Source organism: Coturnix japonica, chromosome 5, assembly GCF_001577835.2.
Source record: "Coturnix japonica isolate 7356 chromosome 5, Coturnix japonica 2.1, whole genome shotgun sequence".
In the NCBI taxonomy this organism is placed as follows: Eukaryota; Metazoa; Chordata; class Aves; order Galliformes; family Phasianidae; genus Coturnix; species Coturnix japonica.
The window spans coordinates 52,835,596-52,861,887 of record NC_029520.1 but is presented as its reverse complement, the minus strand read 5'-3'; the positions used below and the strand labels follow the sequence as shown (position 1 = coordinate 52,861,887).

The 26,292-nt window shown below is 50.5% G+C and overlaps 2 protein-coding genes across 6 annotated transcripts; one reads left to right on the top strand and one right to left on the bottom strand.

Moving 5' to 3' along the window:
- The first annotated feature begins 6,006 nt into the window (after nt 1–6,006).
- On the top strand, nt 6,007–11,334 carry GNPNAT1 (glucosamine-phosphate N-acetyltransferase 1). Its single transcript, XM_015865940.1, has 6 exons — nt 6,007–6,113; nt 6,881–7,066; nt 7,846–7,908; nt 8,598–8,725; nt 8,961–9,022; nt 9,804–11,334. Exons 2-6 carry the CDS (start codon nt 6,895–6,897, stop codon nt 9,949–9,951), a joined length of 573 nt encoding a protein of 190 aa, XP_015721426.1. The 5' UTR covers nt 6,007–6,113; nt 6,881–6,894; the 3' UTR covers nt 9,952–11,334.
- A 407-nt stretch (nt 11,335–11,741) lies between these two features.
- STYX (serine/threonine/tyrosine interacting protein) lies at nt 11,742–26,160 on the bottom strand. Of its 5 annotated transcripts, none has more exons than XR_004307272.1 (13): nt 25,962–26,160; nt 21,801–21,833; nt 20,813–20,866; nt 20,102–20,199; nt 19,856–19,916; nt 18,426–18,462; nt 17,834–17,873; nt 17,692–17,742; nt 17,022–17,094; nt 15,851–15,944; nt 14,979–15,091; nt 12,220–13,832; nt 11,742–12,137 (listed from the first exon to the last, which is right to left on the bottom strand). XR_004307272.1 is itself a non-coding variant. In XM_015865939.2 (12 exons), the coding sequence occupies exons 1-11, from the start codon at nt 26,016–26,018 to the stop codon at nt 15,018–15,020; spliced, it is 672 nt and encodes a 223-aa protein (XP_015721425.1). In that variant the 5' UTR covers nt 26,019–26,160; the 3' UTR covers nt 11,742–13,832; nt 14,979–15,017. The 5 variants fall into 5 exon arrangements, 2 of the variants coding, with proteins under 2 accessions (XP_015721425.1, XP_015721424.1); XR_001555944.2 differs by having other exon boundaries at nt 11,742–12,666; nt 13,656–13,832; XR_001555945.2 differs by having other exon boundaries at nt 11,742–12,320; nt 13,656–13,832.
- Between the last annotated feature and the right edge of the window lie 132 nt (nt 26,161–26,292).

The window sequence follows — 26,292 nt, the reverse complement described above, 5'->3', positions numbered from 1 at the left end:
AGGATGGGATGGGATGGGATGGGATGGGATGGGATGGGATGGGATGGGATGGGATGGGATGGGATGGGATGGGATGGGATGGGATGGGGTCCCTCTCCTGCTCCAGCCCAGCAGCCTACCTTCAGACTGCTCCATTCCATACCCATGCTCACATGGTTCAAAACCTTCCTGAAAACCTGTGGCTATTTTTCTTTGCTTTAAGTACCGCAAAAGCTTTGCATGATTTATGTGTAGCACAGAGGCACTAAAGAGATACAAGATCTATAAATATCTGCCGGATGTTATACATTAAAGGGTCTCCTTGCCCGTGTCTTTTCCCATCAGCTCAGTGCAGTGCTCCCCTGCCTGCTCTCAGGAGCTGCACTTTGTTCCCCTCCCACCCCCCACCATCTGGTTCCATAATGGCCCCATGCAAACCAATGGCAAAACCAATGTTTTCCCAGGGCATCAGCAAAGCAGTGAAACCCCGACCTCCCGCAGGGAGCCTGAACTCACAGTGCTGATGGACAAGGACAAGCTGGGGGTGGGAAAGGCCAATATGAAAAGGATCCCCAAAGCCTACACACCCAATTCCCCTAAGCAACTTTTATCCACGTACGGGCTGGATCAGCGTTTTATCAGATCTGAGCATTTGGACTTTATGGGTTCCTTTTTTTAGCTGGACACGGGAGCAGAAAATATCGTCCTAAAATCCAACAGATGTGGAAAGGCTGATTTTGTCTTCTTGAAGTGACTCAGATACACAAAGACCCGTCAGACCATCCAGAAACCTTTGCTTTGGACTCCAGGTAAAGGACAGGCTTTGAATCAGAGCCAGCAGAACCTTCCCATCTGTCACGGGGGGGTTGGAGCCCCGTGGCCCTATAGCTCTAAAACACCCCTTTCTTAGAACAGCAGTAGCACATCCCTACCTCTCCTAGGCCACAAAGCACAGCCCCATATCACTGCCCTGCACTCAGCACGATGCTCACGGCTCCCAGTGAAGCTCTGGGGCTGCTGCTGCTGGGAATCCCCCATCTGGAGGGCTCCCACTGCCCCCCACCAAGCCAGGAAAGCAACAGCTTCAGCAAATAATTTGCTCTGGGGTTTTTTTCTTTCCTCTTCTGGCATTCAATCAGCAGATGGTCAGACCTAATGAGCGAGCTGTGGTTTGATTTCCTGCCTGGGAAAGGGGGCGTAAAATAAATGAGTATCTGGGTCACAGATTTGACTCACAGCGGCGTCCAGGCTGGGAACCGCTCCTTTGTCCCTTGCCTGAGGACAGACAGAGGGGACCCGGGGGAATTCCTTGCTCTGAGCAGATTTACACCAGAGCACAACCACAGAGCTGCTGTTTGCTCTCAGTCAGCGTGGGGAAGGAGGCAATAGCACCAGGTCTGGGGATGTGTTTGCTCTGAGATGAACACGACCCGTGCAGGAGATGATGCCCCTTTGCTGGTGTTCTGGCTGCAGAGGGACCCATATACAGCATCAATCCATGGAGAAAACATCTCGGGTGCTTTCCAAGCTCTGGATTCCAATGGCAAACAGCTGCAGGGACCAGGCTGACTCTGCTTTATCTCCTGAATGTTTTCCCCTTCCCAGAAACAGGAGGAGCAGATGGGAACAAGCCTGAAACCAAAGGGAAGGGACATTGGGAGGAGACACTGGGAGGGAGAGCAGGGAAGAACCTTCAAAAGCCTCCAAGGGCTGGATCCTGGGAGAGGCTGTGGGAGAAGGGGCAAGGCGTGAGCTCTGGGCACCCATCCCCATGGCAAGCTTCTGCCCACAGAGCCTGGAGGATCCTATTGTGATTTTCACATTGTTTTTATGCAGTTACAAAATGCAGCATTCCCCGTCCTTCCCTCCCAGCCCAGTCCCGGTGTTCCTCTCCCAAACCCAGAGCAATCCATGATATCCCCTGCACGTCTGCAGCCCATGAACTCACGCAGCCAGGCCAACCCAGCCCCTTCATGGCTCCACTAATTAATCCCAAGCTCAAAAATAGCCCTGCAGGATTTCCTGCCTCCCCTCCTGACAAAGCACAAGGTAGGAGGAAGGGGAGAAGCTCGTAAAGCAGGAACAAGGACAGCTGCTCAGCGCAGTCCATTGCCCTGCCCTGCTGCCATTTAATATGAGCAGTATCTGTCCTGCATTATGCCATGAGCTGTCCCCATCCTTCCTGTCTCGTGCCCAGGACAAGCTGGGCTTCATTAAGTTCATTACATTCCTGGAAAACCTGTCACATGGTTTAGTGTGTTTGGGTGATGGGCTGATGGTTGGACCAGATAATCTTAGTGGTCTTTTCCAACTTTGATTATCCTAAGATTCAATGAAAATCCGACCTGGGGGTACTGCAGGACTTTCATGCCTCTTTTTTCTCCAAAGGCAGATCCATCTGCTGTCGTATCAGAGACTGCAAGAGCTGGAAATAACTTTGCATCTTGCCTAGAACCAGTAAAGACTGGAGCCAGGCTTGATATGGAGCCACGTAATGTCCCTGCTCCATGTAATGGGTAAAAGAGTCCTCCAGGGGAAAATATGGGACATTTCTGCTGAAGAAACTTAGGTGTGGATGGATGAGTGGATAGAAAGGTGGATGGATGGATGGATGGACGGATGGATGGATGGATGGATGGATGGACGGACGGACGGACGGACGGATGGATGGATGGATGGATGGATGGATGGATGGATGGATGGATGGATGGATGGATGGAAGGACGGAAGGATGGATGGAGGAGTGATGGATGGATGAAGGGATGGATGGATGGAGGGATGGATGGAGGGATGGATGGAGGGATGGATGGATGGTGAATGGATTAGACATTCATCTACCATGAGCTCTGATACCCTTCCTCAGCCCTCACTGGTTGCCATCAGCTTCTATTGGTGTCTGGTGAGCACAGAGACCCAGCAAATGATGGGGAGAACTTCACTGCAGGCTGAGGATGTGGGGGCACCACAAAGGAGACTGCAGCAGATTGCATGAGCTCAGCCCAAAGAGGGCATGTGGCTGGGGGGTTCTTTGGCTGCCGTCCCTCTAAATAAACCCTGAATCAGGAAAATGGGTGGAAATCAACAAGCAGTAAAAATAATAATAAAAGTGAGAATAAAAACTGAAAACAATGGGCACAGTGAGCCTCCCCAAGCCCTGTGCACAGGACTAACCCTCACAGTGCAGCTGATCCCCCCACTGCAGGTTTGCTGTGTGCAGCTGGGAGCAACCAAAGGTGTTTTCTCCTCCTGACCTTCCCAGGCTCTCATATCTGCCAGCCATTCCCCTTTGGCCTTGCTTCCCCAGGCCAGTCCTGGTGCCCTGATCCAACCCATGCAGCCAACTCTGGGCACGGACAGCAGCCACCATTTGTTTTCTTTCTATGACCTTGAAAATCAGAGACCAGAGGAACATTGGCTTCTGTTTTAACAACCAGCTCTTATCATTGTTCGCACAGTGCAACCCAGGTGGAAGATAAAGCATTTCCACTGCGATGGACAAACAGAGGTGGAGCTTAACAAATGGCAGAGCTGTGCCCTGACCATGAGGGGTGTAGGGGGGCAGAGCAATTGGGGGAAACTGATGGGCAAACACTGATACTCGGATTTAACCACAGTCATACAAACAGGACTGCCAGGAAACAGAGCGGTCCTTAACTCCTCCACTGATGTGATCATGGGTGACACAGCACAGGCACTAGGCAATGCCATCATGGCTCTATAACATCATGTTGGGTGGAAGGGTAAAAGGGAAAAGCTCTAAATAAGAGTAAATAACTCCCTAATCTGTCCTGAGAAATCGGCTTCTCGAATCCACACCAGCTCAGGGCTCTTTCTTTAGGAACAGCAGTGCTGGGGAGCTGTATGAGCTCAAACCCATGTTGGACCCCACGTGTCTGACCCAGAAGCCATCCCCATCTCAGGGGCATTTCGAGGTCTGAATTGGGATATTTGAGAACCGATGAATGGCGACGCTGTCGGGATCAGGCGGAATAAAGCCATTTTCCTGGGCCACGGTCAGAAAGAGCAGATACATGAAGGAAGCAGATACATGCTCCTATCAGCCTCCACTGCAAGCGACATCCTCTGAAAGCAATGCCCGGGGCAGGGGGTGCTGCACACCTGTGCTCCCTGACACTTCCCTTTCCCCTGCTGTTAAATGAGACTTGGCTTCTTGGCTAAAGATTGGATCATTATTTCCAGCGAGGCAGACACGTTCCAGATGCATTTCTCCTTCCATAACTGCACTAATGTTATCATAAGCCCTGAAGAAATACCATTTCCCAAGTTCCAGGCGGCCATCTGGATCGCAGCAGAGCCTTGCGGAGGACTGCCAGGTTTCCCTTACAACTGCATACATTTCTAGCAGGTATTCAGCTTATCGCCATCCATCTGGGGAGATGGAGCAGCACCTCCCTGTCCTCTGGCAGGCAGTTCAAACTGGAGGCTCTTGGTGAGATGCAGAGCCCGGAGTGTTTTACGCAGCACTTCTGCAGGCGTTATTTGCACCGCTCGGGGTGGATCTGTGGGTGGATCTCACTTGATCTACGAGAGCAAAAAGCAGCAGAGAGGTCGGTCCCGAGGCACGTTGAGCCCTCAGCGTGTTTCCAAAACAGAATGTAAACAATTCTATTGTGGCGAGGATTTATTCGTTCTTACTGCCTTGTGTCATACGGCAAAATGAAAGGAGGGTGCTTTTCCTCTGCTCGTAAAGCAGGGCGTGTTCCAGACTCAGACACTTACATCAAGCAAGTGCGTGGCTCCATTCCCATCTTTCTGACTGCCCTGAGCTCACGGATCTGCAGATTTCCCTGCCTTTAACCTCCCTGCAGGCGTGGAGCAGCCAGAGGACATCGCTTGGCTGCTTTGCTTTGCTTTTCCTCTGAAACAAAAAGCGTCACAGTGGACGAGGCGGAGATGAACGCATCGGTGACACAAGTGGAAATGTGTTGTTTCAACTTTCCCCTTGCTTTCCAGCAATGCAATCCTGGCTGTGGCAGCACCGTGGGGATTTATCTGCTGGCTGCTGTGAATCCTCACTGACCCAAATCCTTTGACCTTTGGAAAGGCAGCGGGTGGGACTTGGGCAGAGGCATCCAGGAGCAGGGGGGTCATGGGGGGCCTTCAGCCATGTGTGATTTTGCCAGCTGGGCTTTAAGGGCTGTTCTAAACCCTGCTGGAATGGAGCTGGCCTTTCAAGGAGCCACGGCTCAGTTTAAACCCCTGTGCCTCCATCGGGGCGGGTTTAATCACACACTGCTTGTGAGCACAAACAGGGTCCATTCCCCCCTATCTGCAGCCTGGCAAATCCACCTTCCTTTGCTTGTTCCAACCACAAATGGCTTTCAGCCCCACAGGTTTTACATGCAGAGCATTTCCCTGCTCTGCTGCTATGAAACACACAGGCTGAAATGTTTGTCCTCGAGCCACACTTTAGTCCATCCACATGGCTGTAAATAGGGCAGGGCTGTTCTCCAGGAGCAGCAGCTTTACACAAGCGGAGGGCTTCATTTCCCCATTCAGACGGAGTCACCCCATGGGAGATGGAGCAGCCCCGCGGTTACACCGCAGTACAAGTCATCGGCCTCGTGCTCTGAACACAGTGTGCCCCGGTGGCGCAGTGGTTAATGACGCCACTTTGCTGCAACCCTGTAGACCCAGGTTCGAATCCCCCTGAGGCACAAGTGGTCGAAGTGCCGCTGTGCTACAGGAGGCTCCATTGAATCCCGGGGGTTGGACTCGGTGATCTCTAAGGTCCCTTCCAACCCGCACGGACCGTGACACTGTGATACGTGTAACCAATCCGAACCCCGCGGTGTCGCTGTGTGCTCGGTATAACACACCATAAACACTCGGTGTTACCGGCTGTACCAGCACAGCCGCACACAAACACACCCCACACACCGCCGCCATCTTGCGCGCCTCCATGGGGCGTCACCTCAGACCAAGGGCAGGGGACGTGGCCTCGCCGCTCTCCACCAATCAGGGAGCCTAAAGGTAGAGAGAGGCGGCCGGCGCGCCCGGCGATTGGCTGGATCGTGGCGTGCGTGCTGGTTAGGCCCCGCCTCCTGCCACGTCCGTGCGGCGCCTGCGTCAGAGCCGGTTCGAGCGGCACCGCGGCCTCGTGTGGAGTGAGGGTGAGTGCGGGGACAGCGGGACGGGGGGTCTATAGGGGGTCTATGGGGAGTGAGGCCGGGCAGGGGCTGCGGGCTCGGGTCCGGTCCGGCAGGTGCTGCCCGGGCTCATGGTGTGCGGTTGAGGGGCCCTGCGTGGTGGCGGCGGGGTGAGGCCTCCAGCTCCACACCGTGCTGTACCTCACCTCACCCTGTTCCTCACCTCACCCTGTTCCTCACCTCACCCTGTTCCTCACCTCACCCTGTTCCTTCCCTCACCCTCAGCTCCGCACCGCGCTGTTCCGTGCTGTGTCCAGCCGTAGCATGGCCTGGTTGAAAAGCACTTCCCACCCCCCGCTGTGTGCTGGGTCAGAGACCCCCAGCCCAGGCTGCCCGCAGCCACATGCACAGCTAACCAGCAGTGATCCGTGCCGTGCTGTGCTGGTACCACGGATCCCAGCCGCAGCTCCTGCTCCCTGCACTCCCTGCTTCCTTGTCCCCTCAGCTTCCCGCAGCTCTGTAATGATTAACAGCTGTTAGTGGCAGTGATGGGCGCTGAGGTGCTTCTGTACATATGCATAGTATGTGACGTCAATGAAACGCTGTTAGTGTGCCTGTGTGCTGTGTGTCACCTGTGTGTGTGTGTGTGTGATGACACTGCTTGGGAACGCTCGCTCTTCCTACCCCCAGTGTGAACGAATGTGGATGTGACACAGCCGGTACAGGCTGTTTGTGCACTGAGGGAGCAGTGAAACAGCAGCCCTGCTCACACGTTGCTTTGTGTCCCACAGCACCTCTTGCTGCCATGCTGCCCGTAGCAACCGCGATGCCCGACGACACGCCGATGTTTGACCCCAGCATTCTGCATGAGCTCGACTGGAGCGAGAACACGGCCACGTTTTCTCCTTCCATTTCTCCTTCAGAGCCAGGAGATGGGCTGGTCATGAGGCCGCTGTGCACGGCTGATGTCAACCGAGGTAGAATCGTGTTGTGTGATCATCGCAAACAAAAGCGGGTGCTGAATTAGGTTATCTGTATTGCTGCGTTAGGATGATGTGTTCTGTCTGCTTTGGGTTATCAGGAGCACTTGGTGCGATGGATGGATCGCTGCTGTGTTGTTTGACCCTCAACATTTATTCTCCTATCTTAATAACCTTAAAAATAACCTTAAAATTCAAGTATTAAAAATAATGCGCAGTTTCTTATTCAGCACAGTTCTAAGGGCTGCCATGTTCCAGGCTGGATGTGGCTCTAGGCAGCCTGGTCTGGTGGCTGCTGACCCTGCACACAGCAAGGAGTTGGAACCAGATGGTCACTGTGGTCCTCACCCAGCTCATTCTATATGATTCTATATAAGGGGAGGAGTATGTTTGTTTGCGCTGTTCCATCTAATATGAAAGTGATGTGAACCAGTGTGATTATGAAGCTTTCACATCTGTAACCTGGCGGGGACAAAAGAAAAGTTGCTGTGAACAAATAGCTTAATATTGCATAAGGTCAGGTTGATGCTTCTCTTGCTTAAGCATCCGTGTCTCTTCTTCTGCACTCAAGCTACAGGTTGCTGATGAGCTGCTCCTTGGCATTGCTCAAGGTGTGAGTTTGATTTTAAGATTACAGTCCAGGTCTGTGATATGCAGAGCACAGGCCTTTACATACAGCTGAACGAGGTGAACTCTGCAGGCAGCCCTGTCAGGTTGCTCTGTGCCATTTGCACATCTCTACCCTGCATTGAGTCTTTTCTCCTCTTCTATAACAGGCTTTTTCAAGGTCCTGGGTCAGCTGACTGAAACTGGAGTGGTGAGCCCAGAGCAGTTTATCAGTGAGTATATCATCGTGCCTTGGCACTTCATAGAGGCTGCTGAGAACCAGCAGATAGTGATGCTGACAGCAATCTACCTGGCCGTGATGCAGAGGGATTTATTATCTTGGGTCCCCTGAGGCAGATTTTGGCATTCAGCTTTGTATTCAACTGCAGTTGTCCCAGAGGGCAACAGTTTAAACTGTATACCTGCTTTTGAGGCTGAGCTTTTAATGCATGGTGGGAGGGAGCACTGGGTGGTGGCTTCTTTTGGCTGAAGCAGAGGTTTGCCTTTGATTGCAGCTCAGTGACTTTCTCAGCTTGCTTCGCTGCTTTGAGAGGTACGAAAGCTTACAGGAGGTACGGCTGCCTTAATTGGCCCCCATCTGCTGAGGAAGGGGGGGTTCTCCTGGTGGTTAAGGAAAAGGCATTTACTTCATTCTGGACAGCCTGGTCCAGTGCTTGGCAACCCTGCACACTGCAGGGGGGTTGAAACAGGATGATCTTGTGTGGTCCTTCCCAGCCCAGGCCATTCTGTGATTCATTCCTGCTTTTCCTGGCTTCTATCTCAGGGTTAATCTGACCGGGGGGCTTTAAGGTCCCGGTGTCTCGGTCTCACACCTTGTGATCCTGAATTCTGCGCTGATCTGCATTCGGAATTCAGCAAATTAATCTGAAACTAAGAGTGTTCTGTCTATCTGCTCCCACAGAAACCTTTGAGCACATGAAGAAATCTGGAGATTATTACGTTACTGTCGTAGAAGATACCAACCTTGGACAGATCGTTGCTACAGCAACGCTGGTGATAGAACACAAGTTCACTCACTCCTGTGCAAAGGTACATCCTCTGGCTGCAGCTACAGAGAGGAAGAAGGTTCTGTTTCCAGAACACGCGTGTTATTTTTACCTTGGTACTGTGTGATGAAATACCTTGTGCTGAGTCAGATAAGGGCGTCGTTTGTGGAGGAATTGTGTCTGACAAGGCAGGAGGAAACACAGGCGTGGGACCTAGAGCAGGAGGGAGGGTACACGCTGCTGGTGTGCTGCACTAACACTTGTCTGTGTTTTCACAGAGAGGGAGGATAGAAGACGTAGTAGTAAGCGGGGAGTGCAGAGGAAAGCAGCTCGGCAAACTGTGAGTATTTGTTACCTTTGCTATTCAACACCAGGCAGGGCAGCAAGCCCTCACTGAATGGGCTTCTGCTCCCTAACGTTGGTACACTGATCAGTGCCAGCAGTCGCGTTAACTGCAGTGGTGATGACTGATGTCAGGGCAGGAGCTCTCTGGGAAGAGGAAGGTTTACAGCTGCCATCCATGTGGCAGGACTGAAGTCCACTGTGAGTTGCTGTTGTCTGAAGTGAGCCCATCCCTTGTGCTGCTCTCAGGATGCCACCTGTCTGTCCTTTGCCCTCTGCACACAGTGCAGGATCTTGGAGCAGGATTTTGGTTCTGTGGAGCAGAACCAAAACCATCAGTGAGGGGTTTCAGAACTGACTGTGATGTAGGTGGGTCTGCCAAGTGTTTCCAGTGGGAAAATCAACAGATAAATGGAACACAGCTTTCTGCAGCAGGACCACTAAACATACTGGAATGGTTTGAAACTGAGACAGGGGATGTTTGGGTTGGATCTTAGGAGGAAGTTTGTTCACCCAGAGGGTGGTGACGCACTGGAACAGGTTGCCCAAGGAGGCTGTGGATGCCCCATCCCTGCAGGCATTCAAGGCCAGGCTGGATGTGGCTCTGGGCAGCCTGGGCTGCTGGTTGGTGACCCTGCACACAGCAGGGGGTTGGAGCTGGATGAGCACTGTGGGCCTTTAAAAAGCATTTTCTGTTGCTATCTTTTAGTGAATTAAATGTTGGTCAACCCCATGTTCAGGGCCATCCCACGTAACTGCTGTTTTTTCATCTTTTTCAGACTAATGTCCACTCTTACACTGCTCAGTAAGAGACTGAACTGTTATAAAATCACACTCGAGTGTCTGCCAAAAAACGTGGCCTTCTACAAGAAGTTTGGCTATTTGGTATCTGAAGAAAACTACATGTTTCAGCGGTTCTTTAACTGACAACTTCTAGCACTGTTTTTGTACAGACTGCTGGCGGAGGAGCTCTGGTACATTCTCTTCATGACAAATCTATATAGTTTATTGCTGCAGATATACCGATCCCTATAAATACTGAGCATCAAATGTGTAAAGCCTGCAGAGGAAAGGCACGGTACCGACATGCGAGGAGGGTTCCTGGGTTAGCTCTTAGAACTAATTTTTACTACTGTTCAGTCCAAGTGAAGCTTTTTTTGTTCCAGCTGCGTTACAAAGGACTCCTAAGGGATGGTTTTTAACCAAAGGTCTATATTTTTATCTCAGATTTTTTCTTGCATTGTATTTTTCTAAAGGTTGGCGCTTCTTTTCTTGGTAGCCCAAGTGCAGCTTTGTGGGGTTGTGCTCCTCTCTGTACTTTGCTGGAGGGTGATGTGGTTGGGCACGGCTGCTTCTCATGTGCAGTTGGTAATACACAGGGTGGGAATTTGTTCTGTTCCTACATGAAACCTCCCTGAAGTGCTGTTCATGTTTGTGTACCTGAAGTTTTATAGGCACTGCTTTCCAAAACTGGATTTGTTGCTGTTAAAGTGGCTGGGAGGGGCAGGGGGTTCCTTATGGGCTCTGAAGCCAATATTTTGGAGCCTAAATGGATGCGCAGTTCTCCATGCAGGGACCCTGCACTTTAGCTGATAATTATCTTAAAAACATATTAAATTATGTTTGTTGACAAACAAACCCATGGTTTGCAATAGAAACAGGAAGCTGGGATGTCTGACAGGCAGAATGTGCATCATCTTTAGTGGGTTTTCACTAGGCTCGATGGGGCTGTTAATGCCCCTATCTGTAAGAAGGTGCCAAGGCATTCAGCTTCACCCAACACATCTGACCAACATGCTCTACTTGAACTCCTTTGGGCCAGTTCAGCTCTGCTTTTGCCGGTAACCACTTCTACCTTTTGCATTTCAAACCAACCCAGAGATCCCAGATCCACGTCCCGAGGGGCAGCTGCTGGTTGGAAGCATCCCTCTTCTCTAAGATTGGATAAACCATTTTAGCACTTTTGCCCCCAGCAGCAAGCAAACAATACACAAAGCCCTCACTTCAACAGTAGTGTTTTGTGCAAGGAGAGTGACAAATCCTCCATCTGTGAATTAGGGCATTATGAGAAGGGGGGGGGGGGGGGGTTGGCACAGGGCAGCCAGCCTTGTTTGTGAACAGTTAGGCCTTACGGAACATCCTTTCCTTGTGGGGTGGAGAGCTACTTTAAGCTGCGTGTGGGGGGTTCTATTTAATGTCCCTGATGGTACTCCACTCAATCTAGTGTTCCCTTGGTAATGTCTGTTTTATTTATTGATTGTTTTTTTTTAATCTTTGTTTAAGCTGAATAAATTAAGACTGCCAACTCTATCTGCTCTGGTTGTGATGCTGCTGTACCTTAGTTTCTGCTTTTCCATAAACTCAAAGAGTTGAGTCTTCACGTTGATTTCAAGTATGGCACCTTTTGAAGTGTGGCATCTGTGGAACAAGTCTTGAGAGTAAGGCATGAAACCTGAGGTGTGCGTCTGCAACAGCTTCATTGCTTACAGATGCAGCCACAGGCTCCAGCAGTGGTGACAAACTGAGAGCAAGTCCAGCTCTGAGCCCTGTGCATCTCAGGAGCCAGACTGGAGCTTCTCACCCACTTTCTGCTAAGCTCCTGTTTAAGCCCAGGCACTGTTTTCCTGGAGCTGTGTGCACCTGAGGGGGAGCTGGGGCTCTGAAAGCAGCTGGAGCCCCAGGTCTACACTATAAAACATCACCAGATGACCAAGGAGGAGTATTTTGCTTCTCACTGTTTTAATCAGTTCTGCTCTTCCACTGATTTGAAGTGGATTATGTGAGCTCCATCTCAGTAGCTCTGGGCTCTCATTAAGAGAGATTAAGAGAAATGATTAGTACAAGTGAGCAGGTGACAATGTACTCAACTTAGATCACTGCAAAACAAATGAGCTTGAGAGCTTGGTTTTGTGGCTGCCCAACGCTGTTCTTCTGGGGGGAATCCCACTTTGGCATGGATGAGCCCTAAGCTCTGTACTAGAGATGACATTCCCAGCCTTGGCAGCCCAACCTTTTGGGAATGGTAGGAGGTACAGAAGATCTGTGCTGTCTGAGGAGAGATACCATTTAACTGCTGAACTGTCAGGAATCCCTCTGGAGGAAAAGCATAAGAGCTGTAGGGCAGAAATGAGCCTTTTACAAATGAATTGTGAAGCTGGTGCAGGCACTATGCACACCACCAAGCACAACACCAACCCTGTGCAGTAGGGAACGGCTCTGCTAAGTGCTGGCAGGAGCTCCGAGAGGTGATAACAGTCTGGATAGTGGCATACAAATGGCACTGAGGTTTCAGTCAGCTGTAAGAATACATGTGGGCACATGCATTTTAATCTGTCAGTTCACAGGAACTGGAAATTGCCACTATCAGAAGCAGGGGCCATTAAAATACACCATGGCTTCAGAACTGGTAGAACTTCTTTATCTACAACTGCATAGGCTCAAAAGGAGGGACCAAACATCAGAGAACAAAGGAACCACAGATGGTGTCAGAAATCAAACAGGGAAATGCTTTCCAATAGCCTGGACTTCACCAGCAGCTTCTCTAAGGCTCAAAATTCGCTGCTCCTTAAGCCTTCAGTCCTTGGTTTGTGGTTCTCCACCCATGATATGGCACCTTTAGCTCCTTCCTCCACCCAGCTCCCCCTAAAATGGAAAGGGAGCTCTTGTACCTTAACATCCAGTTGTGGAACACATCGACTTCTGTACTGTGACTGTACCTCTGGACCTGAGGCAGGGAGAAAATCCAGCCTCCAGCAATACCCAAAGGCCCCAGGGAGGGATGCTTGCTGCCAAACGCCACCTCTGGTTTAACCTCAGAAAGCAAATGGTAGTTGAAATACCTGCTATCAGCGAGCTGATCAAGAAGCAAGAAATGACAGCTTTAAATGCAAAGCTAAATAGCAGTATGTGAGAGGAAATATAACCTCAGAATCCCTTTGGATTTGAGAGGCTGTTATCTGCAGGGCAGCAGGCAGACGAACACAATGACTCTGGCAGTCAGAGGAAGGCGGTAATGGAATGAAAAGACTGGTGGGAAATCCTTAGTCATGAAGCCTAAGAGTTGGTGAAACAGCCTCCCCGAGGAAACAGCAGGACCCCAGTGAGGTAACAACCCGACTAGACATGAACAAGGCACTCTGGCAGGGGATGGTTCGATGAATCAGTAGCGTTCTTCTGCCTGTGCTTCATCTCTACTCCTGCCCAAGGAGGCCCAGGGGAGCTGAAGGAGGAAGCAGCTTTACTCAGAAGCTCTGGTTCCCAGCCTTGCTTCATCAGAAGGATGACAGGGAGACAGCCAGGAACTGCACAGCTGGCTGGTAGCACCGCAGGGTAAGCGATGAGGTGGCTGAGGATTTAATTTCCCAACAGCCCCAAAACTTTCTTTTAAAGCTGAAAGTTTCCCAACTGAATCACAACACACTTCTTAAAGACTTTTTTTTCCCCTTAAGAATGTACATAACTCCTTCACTGAAGCACATGGCACAGGACAAATGGCAATATGGGGAATGTGCTGCTGTCCCACCTGCACTGGAACCTCCCCACACACATGGCCTGCACATCACACATGAGAGACTGCAAGGCTATAAAGCCCCAACCCAGGTGTCCTGGCTCAACTAAAAGCCTTCACTTACTGCAGGAGGATTTCCTCAGCTGTCACCAGCACCTGTTCTAGCAGCATGCTTTAATCCACGCGGCAGTTTTCAAGCCAGAATCTGCTATCTGTAACAGGTCTCTAAGCAGCTTTGACACAGGCTAAGAAGTTCAGGCTTGCTCTGGAGGGACTGTCCCTCAGCAAAGCTTCTGGGGAACTGCAAGAGAAGGCAGAGAATCGGTGACTAAGCAAAGATCAACAAGTCACAGGTGTGGCCCACTTGACTTAAATACACCCAGGCAGAAGTGCTGCAGGGTAAACAAGCTCTCAGTCTTCCAGCAAAGGGCGGCTTCAGAAGTGATCCTCACAGCACTGAGGCCTCGCTGCTCAGATTCATGCCCTCAAACACACCTGCCCTCACAAAATCCCCCCCCAGCTGCCACTTCTGCCTGCAGTGCAGGCTGCTCTTTCCAGCCTGACAGAGCACAGGCCTCGTACACGCAGCTCTCTCAGTACAGGGAAGGAAGCCGGGTGCTCAGACTCACAAACGTCTTTGATATTCATCCCCGTCTTCAGCCCACCTGCTTCAACCCATTGCCCCATTTCCCAGATTCATTCCCATTCACTCTAACAGCTTCCCAATTTGCTCAGTCAACACCAGGCTCTGAAAGCACTCATACCTGGGAAATCAGTAACTGCCACCTGCACTCATCTAGCATGGGACCATTATATCAACTAATCGGAACTTTGCTAAAGTAAACCAGCTTGCATAAAACAAGCAGAAAATTCTAGAACAGTATTCTCTCTTAAATTGGTCTCGGCCTCAGAATGATTCCATATGGGATTTCATTACCAAGTAAGGGGTTAATGCTGAATAGATCACTGCCATTGCTCAGCTGCCAACAGCAGTGAGCGCACAGTGCAGTTGGTACAACACAGACCTGAGTGTGACCGTAACGCAGTGAGGACAAAGTGCATTTTAGCAAACTTTTTCTTTACTAAAGTCTCTTGTTATAAATTACACAAATAACTTTATAAACAAATCCCCCCCAGCTTGCATTTTGTTTAAAGTAATAACTTTATATCATACAAATAAAGAAATTTCAAGTATGAAAAGTGCATTATTGCAATAATACCTCTTTGCAAGTCCAAAAATCTTGGTTTAGAATAAAACTGTAAAGTGTAAAAAAGGAGTAAAACAATCAGTGCCATCTATTCATTCAAGAAGTCCAACATCTTAAAAATGATGCTTAGTGTGTTGCAGAGGCAGACTTACATCTGAAAGCAACATGTAATTGAAAAGAAGCCGTGTGTGTTCATCCTTTTGCATTAGTTTTCTTTTTTTCCCCCTTGCTTTCTTCACCTCTCTCAGCAGGAGTTCACAACGCAGACCGTGCTGTCCTCATCCATTCTGTGCTGCTGCCACTTGCATGGTTCCAAGTTCTTCGTCCTCTTCATGCATCCTCTTTAGACTTCCTGCAAAAAGAAAGAGGCAGGAAGAGAAAGGCATCAGCCACAACATGTGGTTGTTAGTAGGACTACAGGACAGTTGGTAATTCTTGGAGGATGCGTTACCCCTTCATGACATTGAGCTTCTGGTACAGCCAGCTGCTCACTGCTCTCCTCTTCCCTCACCCCAAGAAGTTTATTGGAACCCATTATTTTTTGGGCTCCCCAAAACTTCTCTCTCCCCACACTCAGTTCTTCCTCTGTTTCAAGTAGGCACACACACCCCCTTCCAAAAGTTTGAGGTTCTCAGCCAGGAGAAGAGAAGGCTGCAGGGTGACCTCATGGCAGCCTTCCAATACCTAAAGGCAGCCCACAAAGAGGAGGGGAATGAACTCTTTGAAAGGGCTGATAACAGCAGGACAAGAGGAAATGGTTTGAAGTTGAAGGAGGGAAGGTTTAGGTTGGATGTCAGGGGGAAGTTCTTTACTGTGAGAGTGGTGAGGTGCTGGAACAGCTGCCCAGAGAGGCTGTGGATGCCCCGTCCATCCCTGGAGGTGTTCAAGGCCAGGTTGGATGGGGCCCTGGGCAGCCTGGGCTGGTATCAATGTGGAGGTTGGTGGCCCTGCCTGTGGTGGGGGGTTGGAGCTTCATGATCCTTGAGGTCCCTTCCAACCCGGGCCATTCTGTGATTCACTGCTGTTGGGGGCTTGCACAGGGCATGAGACATTCCCCACACACCAGCAGGGTCAGCAGGTGGCATCACACACAACAGAAGAGGCTGCTGACCTGTAGTGCCAGGTGGAACAGAGAGGGATCTCTCCAGTTGTAGCGGTGACATCATCTGGATGGTCAGTTTTGCTAGATAGATGGCTTCATATTCCTGAAAAAGTTTAATAATACACACCACTATTAATTTGGTATAATACCCTGTGAGCAGGTGGAGGACAAAGTCAGAGAGTTGACTAGGGCAGGTCAGGGTGTACATTACAGGAATAGCAAAGGGTTTTAAAGCAGGGACATTCTCTGTTGCTTTAACATGAACAACAAAAACCATCAAGGCATCAAAGAAAGAGAAAAATCTAAAGGATGACAGGAAATGGCTTTAAGAAAGAGATTTCCATGATACTGAAAATGTGGTTTCAGACCTGAGAACTTCATTATCTATGAACGTAAGCATCAAGAATAAACACAGATGTGTGCCACAATACCCACTTGGCACTTTCCTTGGCCACCAACTAAGCTGTTTAAAGAGCCTTTAACCACTGTGCACAAAACTGTTTTCATTTCTCTTCCATTCCTAGATTTGCTTTGTCTAAAGTTTACATCTAATTAACTAAGATACCAGTTCATCTTCTTCCCCAGGTCAGCTATAGATTCCTGACATTCACTCAAATAACCATTTTGACAGGAAAATTAAGCCTAAGTAGAAAAGTTGGTTTTGTAGCAAGATGACTCAACAACTGAGTTTTGAGATGTGATAAGAAAAACAAAATCATAGACTGCACTGGGTTGCAAAAGCCCACAATGATCACCCTGTTCCAACCCCCTGCTGTGTGCAGGGTCACCAACCAGCAGCCCAGGCTGCCCAGAGCCACATCCAGCCTGGCCTTGAATGCCTGCAGGGATGGGGCATCCACAGCCTCCTTGGGCAACCTGTTCCNAGCCACATCCAGCCTGGCCTTGAATGCCTGCAGGGATGGGGCATCCACAGCCTCCTTGGGCAACCTGTTCCAGTGCGTCACCACCCTCTGGGGGAAAAACTTCCTCCTCAGATCCAGCCTGAACCTTCCCTGTCTCAGTTTCAAACCATTCCCCCTTGTCCTATCACTGCCACCCTCACAAACAGCCATTCCCCCTCCTGTTTATACGTTCCCTTCAAGTACTGCAGGGCCACAATGAGGTCTCCCTGCAGCTTTCTCCAAGTTATGCAAGCCCAGAAATAAGAACAAAGCATCACCTGAAGTTGGTGGACAAATCCAGCATTAGGATTAATACAGAACCTTCTTTCTTGAACGTAAGTAAACGCATCCCTTAACAAGAGAAAGAGACAAAAAACACTTCAGTGGAAAACAGACTGTAACAGATCTGTGGGGCTTCAGGAGTTCAGGTTATCAGTTCTGGGAAGCACGCAGCCTTCTCACAACTGCTTTGCTTAACTGAACTTTTCTGTGCAGAACAGAAGGCAGTAGCTGTAACACACTCTCTGCCCACCCCAATCTCCAGCCTTCTACTTGCTGGCCTGTTTTCAACATGCAGCTTGAAACATGTCTTGTAACAGCCTCTTGGGGTCCCTCTTACAGAGTGTGACAGCAAGGCACCAGTCTGTGGGCTGCCATTAGCAAAAGGTGCCTGCTTCTTCATGGAAGGGTGAAAGCAAATATTCAGGGGAAAGAAATGGAATCGTCTTCCCCATGTGAAAGCCTTCACCCAGCCTCAGGGGCAACAAGTGGTTTATACGGCAATACAGGACTGTGCATTCCCCCCAAATTTATTATCCATTTCAATTCACGTGACTTGAATTAAAACCATTACATCTACAGATATACCAGACTGCTTCTCTGCTCTTAAGTACCCTCTTACTTCTGCCTTATTGGACAGATCATGGACTACACAAACTCTGCTCTTACCTGTACTTCACCCCGAATGTTTCCATGATGTATGCAATAACTAAGGCAGCACTGAAACAAAAACAAAAACACATTTCTCAAAGTCACTAAAATAGATTCCAGTGGTGTAAAATGAGAACGAGCAGGATGGATGTTCTCCTACCTTCTAGAAATCCCTGCGTTTCCATGGACAAGAACTTTTCCTGAGGAAGAAAAAAAAGCCAAAAAGGCTCTTGTAAAAATGGAAGGAAGTTCTTTGAGATGCAGTTTTAAGTTGTTATGAGCAATTAAACATCAGCAAGGCACAACCTAAGAATAACAAGAGCGTGTTACGCTTCACTCTGTTACTGGCTACACTCCGTGCATCATAGAATCATAAGGTTGGAAAGGACATACAAGATCATGTAATCTAACCATCACTACTGCGGGACACAGAAACGTGGATTCCCACCCTCTGAGGACTGTGAGTAACAGCATCAGCATTCTAGGACCACAATGCAGATTTAAGCTCTCCATTAGAGAGCACACATGAGTCTCAAATGAAGGAGGGATGTATGAAGAGGTTTGTTTTCCCGTTGAAAGCAAAAGGGAAAAACAGCTGACTCTGGATGTGTGTAATCCAGTTCAAGTCAAACAAAATTAACCCCCCCACATTTAAGAAAGCCTCATATTTAAGAGCATCTATCACACACATCTGCTTTAAAGCTTTAAGAGCAATGTACTGGTCAATGAAGGGAAAAGTCAATCTGATTTACCTCCACTTTGTAAACTTCCATCAATAAATTCTTTAGTCTGAAAAGAGAGAAAAAAAAACCACCATCAAAAGACTGGAACTTTGGGATTTTTTACAAAGTTTCCTACTGTTTGCATTTACATTTGGCAGACATTTTTGTCTTGGTCTTTACACATAGTAACAGTCACCCACTTCATTTATGCAGGCTTAGACTCCACTTCAGCTGAACATCTTGATTTGTACTGCAGCTTCTCCTCACCCATAAAACAGTCAGGGATACGCAGCACAGCACGTCAGGGCACTGTGATACAAAGCACCTTTCAGACGTCTTTGGTTGATACTTGTAGGTAAAGGAGAAACCACAAGCATCAACACCAGCACGGCCCAGATCGCAAGACTGATATCTGTGTCTTTCTAAGGTTCCCCAATGATATTTTCAATTACAAAAGGAGGTCTAAGCAATCTAATAAGGCATGACATGATCTAGTGAGGTCTGTAGAATAGTACCAGGTTGAAACAGTTCACTGGATGAGCAGCAAAAGCTGGATTATTTATTGTGGGGAAGATTCCAAGCAGCAGTAAAGCACAGAATCATGCAATGATTTGGATTCCAAGGGACCTCAAGGACCATGTAGCTCCAACCCCCGGCTATAAGCAGGGACACCTCCCTCTAGACCAGGCTGCTCACAGCCCCATCCAACCTGGCCTTGAACACCTCCAGGGATGGACGGGGCATCCACAGCCTCTCTGGGCAGCTGTTCCAGCACCTCACCACTCTCACAGTAAACAACTTCCCCCTGACATCCAACCTCAATCTGCCCTCCTTCAACTCCAAACCATTTCCCCTTGTCCTGCTGTTATCTGCCCTTTCACAGAGCTGACTCCCCTCCTGTCTGTAGGCTCCCTTCAGGTCCTGGCAGGCTGCACTGAGGTCACCCCGCAGCCTTCTCTTCATGCTGAACAAGCCCAGCTCCCTCAGCCTGTCTTTTTAGGGAAGGTGCTGCAGCCTCTGAGCATCTTTGTGGCTCCTCTGGACCCTCTCCAACATCTCCCTGCCTTTCTTGTATTGGGGCTCCAGACCTGGACACAGCACTGCAGATGGGGCCTCAAGAGGGCAGAGCAGAGAGGGACAATCACCTCCTGCCCCTGCTGGCCACCCCTCTGCTGATGGAGCCCAGGATACCAGTTTCCTTTAGGAGAAAGTTTTCCAAAATAACTATGATTCCCCCATGAACTGTCTTCTTTCGGGACAATCTCTTACAGCTCTTGTAACTCCACCTTCATTTCTCTACTTGCAGGAACAAGCTGATCACATTTGCTACAGGGGCAGTAAGAGGTCACTTAAGAGCTCTGCCACCTGCCTCAGGCCGGGTTTCCCACAGCTGAAGCCATGTGTGTGTTGGTTCATAATGATCTTACTGGGCAGCCCTACTCCCATTAACCCACACTTACCATAGGGAAAAATCGTATTATATTCTCAACTGGATTATCTGCAATATCCAGGACTAAATACCTGCAATGAGAACAGTCATTGAGCACACATTAGCACTGAAATCTGCAAGACACCAAGATAACCCACATGGCTCAGACCACTGGGCAGAACACTCACACCCACCCCACCTTATCAATACAGAATAAGGTGCTTAGAAGTCAGACTATCGACTGCTTTCAGGTCTGCACATCATGTTCATTTCTTACCTAAACAGCTGCTGGAAGTTTGGTTTAATGAAATTGGCTTCGATGTTCTGCCGTATGCATATTACATGGGTTATTCCATGCTTCTGAAGTATAGGTAGCTGCAAAAGAGGAAAGCAGATTTGTTTAGGCTGCTGGATCCATCTATTAAACAGCCATTAAAAGAAAAGTCAGACTTTAATACATGAGTGACACCAGGTCCTCAAGGGAAATCAGAGCTGCTTTTCTAACACTCAAAGCATCGCGTGAAACAGAATGGGGGTATATGTGTGTTTAAAATGACAAAACAATTTGCAAGAAAAGCATTTCCAACAGCAATAAAGGAGCAGGCAATAAAGGTGCTCAGGGAACTTGTTTGTCTGTGCCCTCTTCTCCTCCCCCTGAATTTACTTCCACCTCCCCCCCACCCCAAAGGAACCCATTCACTCTCAGGATCGTTAAATAAATGCAGCTTCTGCACGTGTCTGCATGGCTGCAGCGTCCAGATCCTCTCTGGAAAGAGGAAGGAATCAATAGCAGCCCCCAGGGCTGAGAAACCAGCCCAGAAATGCACCACGTGTTGCCTGCACCCAGCAGGGAAGGTACCACAGGGCTGCAATGAGTGCTGCAACCAAGTGCGTACCTCCAGATACACACACACACACACACACACACACACTTGGACACATCGCCACAGCAAAGCTTCCTTGGGAGATACCGTTCTGAAAATCATACCTTGCTTTTCATAGCTGAAGAGTATGGGCCTAAAAATAACCCAGGTAAAATTTCCTAGGGGGAGGGGCAGAAAAACAGACATTTAATATCAAGACGAGATGATTTGAAATAACACACTGCACTGCACTCAGACCACGGGCAGGGAAACAAATAACTCACATGTTAGCAAGGGACATCACCCAGCCACAGCTCCCATGGGAGCAGGGGACAAAGTCAGTTTGGCAAAAATAAAAGCAACATGATCCACACGCAGGGGATCTCGTTGTGGAACAGGAATTCAGTCCTTTATTTGGAATAAATTCCTGTTTGATTGCTACCAGCCCCAGAATTCAAGTTAAAAAGCAAAGCTGCAATATGTAGTTCTAGCAACCACCTCCCACAGCACTCATGGAGACAAGACTATCTTGAGGTCCTTTCCAACCCAAGCCATTCTATGGGAGGGCTGGAGCTGCTCTCCTATGAGGAAAGGCTGAGGGAACTGGGCTTGTTCAGCTTGAAGAAGGATCCAAGGAGACCTCACTGTGGCCCTGCAGTACTTGAAGGGAGTGTATAAACAGGAGGGGAAGGGCTGTTTGTGAGGGTGGGCAATGATAGGACAAGGGGGAATGGTTTGAAACTGGGACAGGGGAGGTTGAGGTTGGATCTTAGGAGGAAGTTTTTCCCCCAGAGGGTGGTGACGCACTGGAACAGGTTGCCCAAGGAGGCTGTGGATGCCCCATCCCTGCAGGCATTCAAGGCCAGGCTGGATGTGGCTCTGGGCAGCCTGGGCTGCTGGTTGGTGACCCTGCACACAGCAGGGGGTTGGAGCTGGATGAGCATTGGGGTCCTTTTCAACCCAGGCCATTCTGATTCTACAACAAACTACAGCATTTGTACTTTGCCCCTAAAGACCAATCCCGACAGCAGCTTTGGTTTGTAGGACGCTTTCATTTTCATACAGAGGGCACTGAGGGTTTTGACTTGAACAAAAAAGGAAATGGTGCCATACCTGCATCTCTCTCCTCATGGGATACGTCCAGTCCTTCAAAGAAAATAAAAACAGTCTGTGAGCACAGCAAGGGAAAAACAAAGCCAAGCAGAGATCAGTGATATGAAGACAAGGCCGCTCTCTATAGGTTGCACCAGCAAGTTCCTATAGGAGCGGCACCGTGTGGGCAGAGGAACATGTGTGCAAGGCACAGCATCCTCACTGTACAGTGATGTGCTGCAACTCGAGAGCTGCCTTATGGAGCAGCCAAAGCTAACAGGGAAAATCCTTCAGCAGACTCTGCTCTTTTCTTCCTTACAGCTCCCACTGCCCTCACCCCACAGCCATCCCAGCACAACAGACCCCGGGACAGCAGGATGGGATTTCAGGAATGGGATCCTTTGGAGGTTGATGGGGTGTGTTTGCACAATGCTGCTATTTCACTGTATGTGGGACAGCACAACGTACCACCAAAAAGCAAGGGAGCCCTGGGTTTGTCCACATGTACAAACGAGGCCATGAGGAATCACTTCTGACAAGCTGGAGTTGCTCTCCAGGAGTACACAAGTGTGTTTACTGCTCTATTTATATACTTGGAGAATTTACAGCCCTCATCTGGAGCGAAATGAGAACACAAATTCATCACCACTTCGGTGAAGGGGACTCGCTGTGTCCAAACCATTCCTCTCCAGCACATGGTGAGCAGGGAGCTGGGTGCTGTGCAAAGCCAGGAGGTGAGAGCTCAGCAATACCAGGTCCAAAGGAACACAAAACCCAAAGGACAACAGGTGCCACAGATGTTCAGAGCAAGAATGGAAGTCAGTGTTGGCCCCAGACATTTGATTTGAGCATCGCCCAAAAAGGAGCAGCTTCCCAGGGTTACTCTGCAAAGTATCTAAAAGACACCATCTCAGTTTAAATGCTGCCTTTATCCAAGGGCAGAATTGCCCCTCGTTGGTGTCCATCTCCTGACAAGGCTGAAAGGCTTTTGAAATTAACACGATTAACGAGATTATATGAATGGGATGCAAAACAATGCAAAAAGATGCAAAATGCCACGAGCAGAGCTGAGCTCTCAGCTCACAGCTCCTGCCCGTCACAACCACTCTGCCTTCCATCACAGTGCTCCATGTCACCACCCACAATCGGTGACCTGAAGCGATGATTAAAGAGCAGAGCTCCATCAGCCACCTCTGTGCCAGGTGGGAAAGGCTGAGCTGGCAGCAGGCAGGGAGCTGATAACACACCCAGCCCTATTCCATTTCCTTCTAAGAGTGCTCTAAGTCAGCTTCAATGGGCCAGCACTTTGCTGCAGTTCTGGGCTGACATCTCTTCTTTTAAGCTTCCCAAGCTTGTCCACTGCAGCTCCCCTGCAATGCACAGGGGCACCACGGCTCCAGCAGGTTGCCCATGGTCTGATCCAGCCTCAACTTGAAAGCCTCCATGGATGAGGCATCAACCACATCACTGGGCAACCTGTGCAGTGCGGATCTCCCCACAGACAAGAGGGAGAGCTGCAGCTTCTGTTAAGGGGTTTTGAAGTGATTGTCAGAGGAAGAAAGCTCATGGAATCTGTGCCACATTTAGCCAGCCTGCGCTGCCGCACTGTTTGAAAGCAGTCAGATATCAGGTTATCTGTTATCTTTGGGCTAAAGATAACAGAACTGAAATGAACGGCTCTGTAAAAAAGCATGTGCTAAAGGGAGCTCGTTTTTATCTGCATAATGAGAAAGGCAATTCGATCACTTAGTCACCAAGCTGATAATTCCAACACCAACAGCATGGAGAGCCTTGATCACAGATACCAGTTGACGCTCAGCCAGCACTGCTACCAACCTGACCCTCTGCTAGAAGCTCCATAGCTTCAACTCTTGGAAAGGGCAGATAACAGCAGGACAAGGGGAAATGGATTGAAGTTGAAGGAGGGAGAATTTAGGTTGGATGTCAGGGGGAAGTTCTTTACTGTGAGAGTGGTGAGGTGCTGGAACAGCTGCCCAGAGAGGCTGTGGATGCCCCGTCCATCCCTNTTTACTGTGAGAGTGGTGAGGTGCTGGAACAGCTGCCCAGAGAGGCTGTGGATGCCCCGTCCATCCCTGGAGCTGTTCAAGGCCAGGTTGGATGGGGCCCTGGGCAGCCTGGGCTGGTATCAATGTGGAGGTTGGTGGCCCTGCCTGTGGTGGGGGGTTGGAGCTTCGTGATCCTTGAGGTCCCTTCCAACCCGGGCCATTCTGTGATATGATTCTATGGTTCTTAACCTTTACAAGTTGGACTTGATGATCCTCATGGGTTCCTTTCAACTGGGGACATTCTGTGACTCCATATATTTTTACACAGGGAGAGAAATAACAGCATTCCTGAGATTTACAGGATTTTTTGGCCCCATCTAAGCATGGAAACCACTTCTGGGCTACATACAGTCAGCATTACCCACAGGGTCTGATACACACACTGTCACTGATCTATAAAACAGTGTGTGTGTGGTTACTGACACTCAGAGCACCTACTGGAAACATTTCCAATACCCAGAAATTAAAACTGCAACAACTGAAATGGTATAAGGACCTGTAGAAAAGAGTGCAGCTCCCAGCATGGGCTTAATAGTGGGTAAGGGAAGGTTCTCTGGGCTCACACTGCAGGGCTGGACAGGCAGCCAGGCTGCAGCAGGGCCAGCAGGACCGGGGGAGGCTGATACAACCTCACACGACACGTGGCAGACACCAGCACGTACCTGTCTGTGCCTGATCTGTAGCAAACAAGCTTTCACCACCTGAGCAAGCCCTCAGTACACACGAGCTACAGGAAAAGAAAGCGACACACGTCACGGAGAGCTCGGAGCAAACTTGTGCTCTATCAATTCCGCTGCTGTTATCGGGTTTGGGATGAGGAGGAGGCAGGGCTCCCCCCAGCAGGCACATTCCGGCTGCGTGTCCCAACAAAGCACTTCACACACACTACAGGTACTGTTGGCTGAGAACAGCAGATCAAACACCACAGAATGGCCTGGGTTGAAATGGACCACAACCATCACCTGGTCCCAACCCCCTGCTGTGTGCAGGGCCACCAACCTGCAGCCCAGGCTGCCCAGAGCCACATCCAGCCTGGCCTTGAATGCCCTCAGGGGCCCACACTACTACTACAGAACTACTACTACTTTGTCACTGAGGACAAAGGGGCACCGGGAGCACCTTAACATGAGCACAGAGCTGCTCTTGCCCTTGAGCAGCCTCCAGCAGGACCTAAAGCGGGCACTGCCTGAGTTCACCCTCTTTCCCATCAATATCTCAAAGTCCAACCTACCAAAACAGCATTAAACAACACACAACCACCCCCTGCAGACAATACTTGTGTGCTTCTCACTAAAGAGCAGCACACAGGGCTCCATCCTCAGCTCTCCATCAGTTTGGAGGCAGAACGGCTCCATTCTCCTCCGACTGCTTTCCCAAAGCATCTTCTCAATGTCTGTGCTGGAGGCCGGGCACTCACATCTCTCACCCTTAGCTCCCTGGATCTCCTGACACCGACCACAACTTTCCAGCTTCCCCCACACGCACAAACAGCAGCTCTACCATTACACACGTGTTGTTGAGAGAGAGATAATGGGAACAAGAACCACGACCCGCTTTGCAAAGGGCACCGCGTTACAACCCCGCTTTGATCAGCCACGAGTCCTGAGAGCAGCATTCACTTCCCACAGCGAAACCGGCGCGGTGTGAGCCGCTGCCCTCGGTGGGACACAGCGGGGTGAGACGGAGCAGCAGCGGGCAGTGACAGCGGCACAGCGCCCGGCTGAGCCCAGCGCCGAGATGAGCCCCGTGCCGGTGGGTGCCGGGGCTGGCAGCCGTCCCTGGGCTCAGCCGTCCTGAGGCTCAGCTCGGGCATCCCGCCCGCTCAGCGAGTAGTTCTGAGTGTGGGAGCGAACAACGCCAACTGTTGTGCGGCGGGCACGGGGCGCCCGGCAGCTCCCACCCCCCGCAGCTCGGGGGCTCCCCGGGCGCACACGGAGGCCGGGACAGGCCCGGGACAGGCCCGGGACAGGCTGAGGGCAGGCCCGGATCGCGGCCCGCGGCGGGGAGCGGCCGTAGCGTTGCTCGGCGCTGTGCCGGGCGGCCGAGGGGCCTCGGGCGGGCGCGGAGATCCCGCGGGCGGTGCCCCCCCCCCATCCGCCCCGGCCGGGCCGCCTACCTCCGAGTCCTCCTTGGCCTGCGGCAGCGCGGGGAAGGCCGGCTTGGCGAGCTCCATGGCCGGGCGCGCTCCGTGCGGGGCAGGGCCGGGCGGGGCGGCTATTTGGGCAGCGTCCCGGCGGGCTGCGGCTCGGGGGCGGCGGGGGAAGGCGGGGGAGGCGGCGGCGCTCCCAGCAGCTCGCGCCCGGCCGCCATGCTGCCGCCGTGCCGCCGCCTCCTCCTCCTCATCCCCCGCCTCCGGGCCCCGCCCCGCCACCCCGAGGGCGGTGAGAGCGACGGGAGCCGCAACGAGCGGCCAACCGAGCTCCGCCAGCCGGCACCGCGAGCGGCGG

What these genes read in the sequence shown, in the direction of transcription:
- GNPNAT1 (XM_015865940.1), top strand. Translation starts at nt 6,895, where the DNA reads ATGCTGCCCGTAGCAACCGCGATGCCCGACGACACGCCGATGTTTGAC. An exon ending in GAGCCCAGAGCAGTTTATCA is followed by an intron (nt 7,909 to 8,597) that starts GTGAGTATATCA and finishes CTGCTCCCACAG; the next exon opens with AAACCTTTGAGCACATGAAG. An exon ending in GGAAAGCAGCTCGGCAAACT is followed by an intron (nt 9,023 to 9,803) that starts GTGAGTATTTGT and finishes CATCTTTTTCAG; the next exon opens with ACTAATGTCCACTCTTACAC.
- STYX (XM_015865939.2), bottom strand. Translation starts at nt 26,018, where the DNA reads ATGGAGCTCGCCAAGCCGGCCTTCCCCGCGCTGCCGCAGGCCAAGGAG. An exon ending in CCATGAGGAGAGAGATGCAG is followed by an intron (nt 20,867 to 21,800) that starts GTATGGCACCAT and finishes CCCTCCCCCTAG; the next exon opens with GAAATTTTACCTGGGTTATT. An exon ending in TGGAAGTTTACAAAGTGGAG is followed by an intron (nt 17,874 to 18,425) that starts GTAAATCAGATT and finishes TTTCTTCCTCAG; the next exon opens with GAAAAGTTCTTGTCCATGGA.